The 9,899-nt window shown below is 34.5% G+C and overlaps 1 protein-coding gene across 6 annotated transcripts; it reads left to right on the plus strand.

The window, feature by feature from the left end:
- The first annotated feature begins 651 nt into the window (after positions 1-651).
- Positions 652-8,858, plus strand: LOC105191279 (Ecdysone-inducible gene E3). 6 transcript variants are annotated; one of them, XM_011154571.2, is made up of 5 exons: positions 652-1,088; positions 2,555-2,635; positions 3,812-4,252; positions 4,343-4,557; positions 8,412-8,858. In XM_011154571.2, exons 1-5 carry the CDS (start codon positions 999-1,001, stop codon positions 8,791-8,793), a joined length of 1,209 nt encoding a protein of 402 aa, XP_011152873.1. In that variant the 5' UTR covers positions 652-998; the 3' UTR covers positions 8,794-8,858. The 6 variants fall into 6 exon arrangements, with proteins under 6 accessions (XP_011152873.1, XP_025160833.1, XP_025160834.1 ...); XM_025305049.1 differs by having other exon boundaries at positions 654-783; positions 1,019-1,088; positions 3,812-4,557; XM_011154568.2 differs by having other exon boundaries at positions 661-783; positions 890-1,088; positions 3,812-4,557.
- The last annotated feature ends 1,041 nt before the right edge of the window (positions 8,859-9,899 follow it).

The following is a 9,899-nucleotide window of genomic DNA, read 5'->3' on the forward strand; positions in this document are numbered from 1 at the left end:
TAATAATATAATAATTAATATAATACTTAAAATATGTATATGAAGCAAAACCGTAGACAGGTGTATACAAAAATATCAAATAAAAATTTAGATTAGGTTATCGTCATAATTAAATTAGAAAATTGTCACAGTTGGCCATAAAAATCATGCCTGCTTTACCCGTTTCATTATGTTTGACATCGATTTAAAAAAAAAAAATAAGTGGTAGTATATTTGTTAAATCTTTCAATATAAATTAGTTATTATTAAATTTAAAATGACAAAGTACAATGAGAAATAATTGCCATTCTCGATGCTTTTCCTCGGAACAATTTCAGCCTGAATGGCCTCTAGAATCCTTCGAGAAAGCTCCTAATGGCAAAGGAAGCGATGAGAATTGTACGATCGATATACAGATTGAGGATGACCTGAGGAGTGCATAGCGGGAAATACATCGCCTTCTCGTTCCCAGACGTGCACCGTATATCAATGACGACTTGGTTGAGCCGTCATGGCATGACTTATTTATACGATACGACGGCATCGATGAGAGCCGGCGAACTCGCGGCCATGTGTGCGTCTAGTTGGCTCGTCACGCAATTAACATTACCGGAGGGAGTCGCTCGTTTACATATATGCGATCGCGAATGTAAAGGTGTGCGACACCGAGGACGACCTGAAACCGTTACGGGTCTTTTCGAGACCAGTCTCGTTCGAACGATCGTCCGTGTGCCTCAAGATCGACCGCAAAAACCGACGACGAATTTCTCCACGAAAAGTTGGAAAATCGACCCCGAAAATACGGTAGAAACTTCTGATTGTTTGCTTCTTCTTCCTGTTTTTCTCTTTCTTCTTCTTGAACCGGAGATTTTAGAATCGAGAATTAGTTTCTTATCTCTCGAATCTTCAGTGACTTCTTAAGAATAACGCAATACACTCCTGATTGTTTTCGACGGATGGTGGTATGCCACAGCGTGTAGCGGTCTTTGTTATCCTTAGCAAAACATATATTTGAAGAAATGGGGATTATTTTCATTAGACGACAGAAATCATATTTCGTTATGAAGGTGTTGTGGTGCCACTTCATGGTGATCCTCATTCTTCGACAGGTAAGTTTATCGTTGCTGCGTGATTATTTCCTGTCACGATGTTTACAAGTATAAATCGATATTTTCACACATTGACAAATTGAACATAGAATAGAGAATTTCTTGAGATTTTATTAGGATCCGACTTCCCGATATCTAAATCAATTCACAAATTGCCCGTATAAAAAATTTCTTAGAATTTAATTGGATCGCCAAACTGAAATAAAAATTTACTTTAATATTAAAAATTGTGTATGTATGTGTGTGTGTGTGTGTGTGTATTTGATGACGTCTAATATATTAGTATGACGTATTATTGACGTTAGAGACACCATTAATGCGTCATTAATATAACACATCATTTGACGTCACCTTGATGCTCGAGTATTAACAGACTAGGTCACTTTTTTATAGCTGTTTTAAAAATAATAATATAACATGCTTGTAACATCTATACATTGTCAGGTCGTATACTTAAAAAGGAACATGTCATCATTACTTATATTTTTTCGAAAGACATGTATAGTTACTTTTAATTTTTTTTAAAAGTGGCATTTTATTATAACTAAAGAACATAAAAATTATTTTTAAAATCATTTTTACGCCACGTACAATATGATTCGGAAATTCATAGATATTATATATTGATTATATTTATTGTTTACTAGATAACTCGAATTCCTGAAGTGGTATATGTAATATTTTAAATACGCAATTCTACATAGGATAAAACTTTTTTTTTTTATTTTTATTATACATTAGATTTTATTTTATCTCATTTATTTTTTTATTCTATCAAACATAGTAGTTAGTATAGAAATAGTTGGTATAGAAGTGGCATCCTTGTTTGTTATCACATAAAAATATATTGACGTTACTAAAGAAAAGTATAAGTTCCTATGGTATTTATTTTGATTCTAGACAGAGAACCGATGTTCTTGCAATGAAAATGGGATTCCTAATTAATGTCGTAATCAGATAACCAATTTTGGGACAAACTTGAGAATTCAATAGATTTTTTGAATCTATACTATGTCTGAAGAAATTCCAAGAAATTTCTACTATATAATAACAATGCATGGATGTTACAAGTATGTTATGTTATTATTTTTATAACAGCTATAGAAAAGTGACCTATAGGGAAGAATGTTAAATTTTATTTCGAATGTACGAAATTTACTTTGATGACTCAAACAGAAACTGAAACGTACTTTAGCATAAATCTATTTTTGTTTCCATTTTCGCAGGCGATAAATTTTATTTGCGTGATTTCGTGTTCTTGAAACAATACTCTTGGTCAACATTTGGTTGACATTTAACGCTGTGTTAGTAATAACGCTATCGTCCGATCCTCTTGTGCTGATCTAGTGTAAAGTATTTCTATATAAGTATGCGCTACCTCCATAATCGCGACTAACGGCATGTACTAAAGCCAGGTTTTGCGCGCTTCAGCAGAAATGTTAATTAAAATTCCTTCACGGCTTCAGGCCACCGCCGGAATCGTTAGGAAGCCGCCGGCCTTTTCAACACCAGTATACTCGAACTCGTATCTTCCTGCAGCCATGCAGGTGAGTGACTTTATTTAAATTAATGACAAGAAACTCTGCGAATGTTTAGAGTTCATCTTGTTTGGAATAATAATCCGGAAATATCTTACGAGCTCATGTCTCTTCGTCTTTACGTATATTCGATCTTTATATTTTGCCTATAATAACATTAATTTTACATATGAGTTATTAGCGTTAGAAAATAAATTTAATATCTATACATAAAGAACAATATTATTCTACTGCTGTATGAGAGAAGTGATTATATTCAACTTATTTTCCTTCTTTTAATTAATGGTTATCTTCAACAAAGAATATTTTTCTCCCTAGTAGTCTTTTAAAATATGCTCACCGCATATTTTTCATAAATTATTTTCATGTACTCAAAAAAGGAATTTCAGGAATATTAAAAAATGTATACTATACTTAAGAAAAACAATCAAATTTTTATTTTAATTTGATACTTTCGAATGAAGTATTAAGCTTAGATTTAGGATTAGGATTTAGATTATATTTTGAATAATTTTGATGATAAACTTATCGTATAGATTTGTGGATATATAAACTTATGGAATATTTAAGATAAAAGTAAGATTAATACTTGCGATTGCAGTATTATCTAAGGATACATTGAGAAAAATGCTTGGAATTTATAACCATCGTATAATGAAATAATTATAATTAGGAGAACCATTTTTGTAATAAACGTTAATACAATGCTAATGATAATTAATTTTGTTATATTACTACTACTATTCCTTTTTTTTGTTAGAAAAAAACATATATTTTTGTTACAAGACATGATCGACATTAACAATCATATAATTTTAATGATATTAAGCATTTTTTTTCTCATCGTAGCAAGCTTTTTAATGATAATTCGCCGATTCTTTTTCATTTCTCAACTAATTTTTACTTGTTCAATAATGCATTAATCAATCGAATTCTACAATGTTAATTATGAATCTATAGTTATAATTATGAAAATGTCAATAGCGCGATAAAATTTGTAACAGAAAATATGATAAAATTTATTATAAAAATACAAGAATATAATATGTGTTTGCTCAATAGACATATATAGATTGTGCGTCTTCGCGTGTTTCGACAAAATTACTTCGGATTCAAGTCCTGTCGAGTCCTCGAAATATCGAATATCGGATACAGGTAGCTATATAAACCTGTTTTCTGAATCAGGTAATTTTCCATGCGGTCGAGCAACTGAAACTTCTCCAGTCAGAGGAAATGCTGCTGACGAATTCAGCAGTTCAATCCTCATCGACGACTCAATCGATGAAACATCAGCAACTGCAATCAACGACGCCCAAAACAACCCCCGCGATTTCCACCATTGCGACTACGGCGGTGCACAGCAAGACGACGGGAACTCCCAAATTATCATCAACTTCGCCTTCGATCCCGATCGAAGCATCGAGTCATGGTTTGTCCGAGACCTACAATGACCTGACAAAGGCTGTTCAACCTTCGACCACTTCCGTCTCTACCTCGTACGACCATGAAGAGACGCCCGAAGTGAACGAAGAAACCGCCGAAACGAACTACGCCACGCCGGAAACGAATCACGAATCGCCAGAACCGGTGCAGGAGACGCAGGAGCCGAATCAGGAAATATCGGAGGTAAACGAGGAGGATAAGATTTCGACGATCGAGAATTATTCCGGCCAGACGTCCGAGGTCGGCAGTTCATTGGATGATGGTGTGTCACAGCAACAATCGAAGCAGGTAACCGTTTCGGAAACGCAGGCTAACCTGAAAAAAAAAGAACCAACTATTGACAGCGTCGTGGACGAAATTTACGTGATTGTTAAGCCGACGATCTCGCCGTTAATCGATATTTCGAACATCACCGACATGTCGAAAGGTACGACAGGTATTTCAATTGAGAAGATGGAAAGCATAGAGGACGAAGAAGAAGAAACAAGGTGAGGCTAATCTTAATGAAATTATAACTATTTTCTGCGTCAATTATACACACAGAGTGTCCGGGATCTTTTGGAAACGAAAAATTACGAAGACTAATCAGATCAAACTGAGAAGAAAAATTATCATTTTGCAAAAATCGCAATAGTTATTAATTGATATAAGTATATTATATGATGAAGTTTGAAAAGAATTTAAAAGAATCCTTTACCATTTTGCAAATAACGCAAATTTTCAAATTATCAGTTAAAAGAGTCTCCAGATGTGGTCATTTTTAATCATTAATAACTTGATAATTATTGCGATTTTTACAAAATAGTGCATGACTTTCTTCTCAGTTTAATTTAATTAATCTTCACAATTTTCCAAAAGATCCCAGACACCATGTATATAGTTTTTTTATTCAATTTTATTCTATTAACGAAGAAATAATACTTTTGGTAGGGTATAAAATAAATCTCCCTTTGAGGAAGGCTATATTATTTTATATTCTATTATATACCAATATGTAATTATATGTATAAAAATAATAGTAGGCATAATGAATCATTAAGATGCAAACATAACATGCAACTTACTATATTTTAATTTTACTTTTTATAATATGTTATGTTGATTTTACTGTTATTTGTTGAAAGGGGCGGTTATACAGGATGTTTGAAAGCTTATCATACAGACGAAAGTTGGAGATAGATTGGGTGTAGCCGAGAAGAAAAGTCATGTACCATAATGTCAAATTGGCAATAGTTATCGAGTTATTAATTGAAACATGTGAGCCAATGAGCGCGTAGAGAGCGCTGGGTGGCCGCGGTAAGCACGTAGATATTTGGTATAGGCGAAGTCAACGAGCGTCGATAGGCGAGCGTGCGCGGCGAGGGGCAACCGTAAACGACATAGGCGAGCGCGCGCGACGAGGAGCGAGCGAGCGAGCGCGAACGACGAGCGAGCGAGTGCAAGCGGCAACAGGCGGCCGCCCAGCGCTCTCTACGCGCTCATTGGTTCACATGTTTCAATTAATAACTCGATAATTATTGCCAATTTGACATTATGGTACATGACTTTTCTTCTCGGCTACACCCAATCTATCTCCAACTTTCGTCTGTATGATAAGCTTCTAAATACCCTGTATATACAGGGTGTCTCAGAACTTTGGGATACGGTCTCCGTAGAGACATAGAGCTAAGTGAGAGGAACAAAAAAGTCCTGTATTATAATATGAAAATCATAATAGTTTTTTAGTAATAACCGCGTAAAGTTTGGCGTTTTTTCACGCCCAGCGTGGCCTATAGACGCTCCGCGGCAAGCTGTGTGCGTAGAGGCTAAGCGAAAACGCGGCTCGCGCTGACCGTCGCGCGGCGTCAAAGCGCCAAGGCGCCATCACGATAGTCAGCGCGAGCCGCGTTATCGCTTAGCCTCTACGCACACAGCTTGCCGCGGAGCATCTACAGGCCGCGATGGGCGTGGAAAACGCCAAATTTTACGCGGTTATTACTGAAAAACTATTATGATTTTCACATTATGGTAGAGGACTTTTTTATTCCTCTCATTTAGCTCTATATCCCTACGGAACTCGTGTACCAAAGTTCTGAGACACTCTGTATAGAGCAAAAAAAGCGTTTGAATATGAAAATATTTCAAAAATCTGTTCGATCGGTCGCAAGTATCATTTTATTAATATACGTTTTTATTTATATGTATTCTGCAAAAATTTTTAGAGTTAATTTAACATCATAGATTAAGATGGTCGCGGCTAGGAAACAAAAGCTTTAACATATTTTGCTTTTCTTTTTTTGTTGTGTCATATTTGCATATACAAGGTGGGATATTTAAAACAGGTCATCCGAATAACACCCACAGTTTTCGAGATAGGAAAAAATGCTTGAAATAAAAGTTGTATGGTATCGAAAGGAACATCTTGTGGAGATAAACATTTTTTCTAGGTGGAGGTGCTTAGGAGATTTGAAGGTCATTTCCATTTTGTTAAATGAGATCATGCATTTTTGAATACCTATGATTGAAGCTTACCTCAAGACAAATGCAATGATTATACATGCTCAAGGTCAGGAACATAAAAAATGTTGAAAATAACGTATTTTTGTAAGTATGATTCTACTGATAGGGTGATTGTGACGACACGCAATTATTATTCATTTTTTTATTTATTTACATACTTATTACGTACCACTGCTAACATAACTGCTCAAAATGGACCTTGAGCATCGATGTATGCTCTAAAGCGTCTCGATACGGATAACATGGCATGTCGAATTTCATTTGGATCAATCGCGAAACAGGCTCTTCTTATACGCTCTTTCATGTCTTCTCTGGTTGTTGGTATCTCGCAGTACACTTCTTGTTTTAACTTTCCCCACAAATAGAAGTCCAGAGGTGTCAAGTCTGGGGAACGTGCGGGCCATTTGTCATTTCCACACCGACCAATCCAACGATCTCCAAACTTTCTGTTAAGAATTTCTGTAGTAATCCGCGCAGAATAAGCAGGACATCCATCTTGCTGGTACTACATGGATTATCGTATGTACAGTGGAATATGTTCTAACAATTGTGGCAAAACTTCTAAAATCTATTAATATTTGCAGCTATTTAACATCCCATCAATAAAATAGGGACCAATTATTTTATTATTTACAAGTCCGCACCAGACGTTTACAGCCTACTTCGCGATTGATCCAAATGAAATTCGACGTGCCATGTTATCCGTATCGAGACGCTTTAAAGCATCGATGCTCAAGGTCACCATTTTGAGCATTTGTGTTAGCAGTGGTACGTAATAAGTATGTAAATAAATAAAAAATGAATAATAATTACGTGTCGTCACAATCACCCTATCAGTAGAATCATACTATCAAAATACGTTATTTTCAACTTTTTTTATGTTCGTGACCTAGAGCATGTATAATCATTGTATTCGTCTTGAGGTTAGCTTCAATCGTAGGTATTCGAAAATACATGGTCTCATTTAAAAAATGATCCTCAAATTTCCTAAACATCTCCGCTTAGGAAAAAATGTTTACCTCCACAAGATGTCCCCTTTGATACCATACAACTTTTATTTCAAGCATTTTTTCCTATCTCGAAAACTGTCAGAGTTATCAGGTGGCCTGTTTTAGATGTCCCACCCTGTATAATATTATTAGGTTATGTAATAAGTAATTTTGGATTCTTTATATGTAATAAAACGGTATTCACCGTTTCATTTTATTTAAAAAATCCCAAATTATTTATTACACACCATATAATTTAATACATTGTTAGATTCTCTACCATCAAATCAATGATTCCTATATGTTAATAGGTTTACTCGTAGAAAAAAAATGAATAAATAAATAAAATATAAAATACAAGATACAAAACCAGAAAGAAATTACTAACTTTTGTTTTTATGAGTCTGGATAATATCAAAGTTAATAAAACTATTTTATAATAACAGTGAACTTCTGAATAATTAATTTACTTTTTTGCTCTGAAAAAATAGTTATAGCAATATGCACGTAAAATTATTATTTAGACTACAGTAGTACTAATTGCAAAAATAGCTTTCGTGATTATAATTATTATGGTATATTGTAATCATAAATAACAATATTTTTCTCTCAGCGCAATACTTTTCTCTCTATCATTAAATTTAATATAACCGTTAAATTAAACTTTAAATGTTTTCGCCAGAGAAAAAATTATTTTTTTCGCCCGCTTTTGATGAAAATTTCATATTAGCGATTTGCTAAACAATAACAAAGACGTTTAGGAAATAAATGTTAGTTGAGGATGTATTAACAAAGAACATGGTAACGACTCATCTTAATGAATCGTCTTTTCTCCTTTGTATCTGCTGTCGCAGATTTACTCTACTAGGCGAGAAAGTGGCTCAAGTGCCAAGGCCAAGTTTGAATAGTTATTTGAGGCGTACTAAAGTGCCACCCAGTCGTGCTCTCCAACAACTGGCGAATTTGTACGACGCTCTCAGCAAAGACGCGCGCAAACAAGGCTTCGCGCGTTTCACTGGCTACTCTGACGAGGTCCTACAAGCTCTGCAGTCATCCGCCGAGGGTGGTGTCGGGCCGCAGCTGAAGACACTTTTGGAGAAAGTGGTCGAGCGAAGCGAACTTACCAGAGACGACGCGAAGTCGAGGACAACGGAGGCATTACGAGATCTGGACGATCCTGCGAGTGCGCTCAACAAGGATCTCAGACGTCTGTTACCTCTGCGTTACACAGCTTAATTCTTGTATAAAACCGGCTATCGCGTCGATCTTGTAATTTTTTCCAATAAAAACAAGAAATTCTCATACATAATTTGTTTTTTGTTGAAGCGGAAAATAATCATAGTGTTATGTGAAGAACTAATTATCGATTTATATTATCGATAAATAGTTGCAGTGTAAGTAGTAAATAATCTTGAAACAACCGTTAAAAACGTTGAAGTATGATTTATAATATTTAGGAGTGATTTTTTTCCGACAATATAAACAAAACACTGAGTAGAACAGATGTCATAACAGTCAAGAACTCTTTCGCTGCAAAACAATGCAAAAAGCTACAATACGTCTTTAATGTACTTTTATAGTCAGAAATATATAACGAAACAGCAAATTGTAAAAATATATCTATACTGAGCACTTTAAAAGCCCAGAAACAGCCAATTGTTTCCAAAATAATTGTTCTATAGGAAAATATTTCAGGCAAAATACGCAATATTTCCGAAAATTATATCAAATGGCAATGTGTCTCTGTGACCTTGAACTGACCTTTATATCTTTAGTTCTTTAGTTTTCTTTAGTTTTTTATACCTTTAGGAGATTAGAAGGATTTAATATTGACTTGTTTATAACATCAGCGTTATTTGATGGGCTTCAATCGTTTGGCTTTGAAAAGGATAGATTGTATGTATGTGTACTGTGAAAACGGGTACAATTGTCATAAATTAGGATACTGTCAAATTAGGATACTGTTTGTATTTCGGTGAAAAATTGATGTACGAACATGAGATGCAGACTATTTTTCTTAATATCTCACATCGTATGCGTTTACGCTTATGCCCTATTCGTTAATCATACTTACATGTGTTATGCAACCGATCGTACAGTTTTTTTTATATGGCTTTTTAATATTTTGAGTCTCTAAAAGTTTTGATAAATTTATTAAATTATTTCTCCTAGTTTATATTAAAGTTAATATAAAATTCCTAAATGTTTGAATATTTGATTATCTGAACATTCGGAATTTAAAATCGCACTATTTGGATAATCCGAGTAATCTGAATTACTGAATTACTCGGATTAAGTTCAAAATAACAAGAGATTCAGATTCAGATACAGATTTAGTGACA

This window comes from Harpegnathos saltator, unplaced genomic scaffold, assembly GCF_003227715.2.
Source record: "Harpegnathos saltator strain DR-91 unplaced genomic scaffold, Hsal_v8.6 scaffold67, whole genome shotgun sequence".
Lineage (NCBI taxonomy): Eukaryota > Metazoa > Arthropoda > Insecta > Hymenoptera > Formicidae > Harpegnathos > Harpegnathos saltator.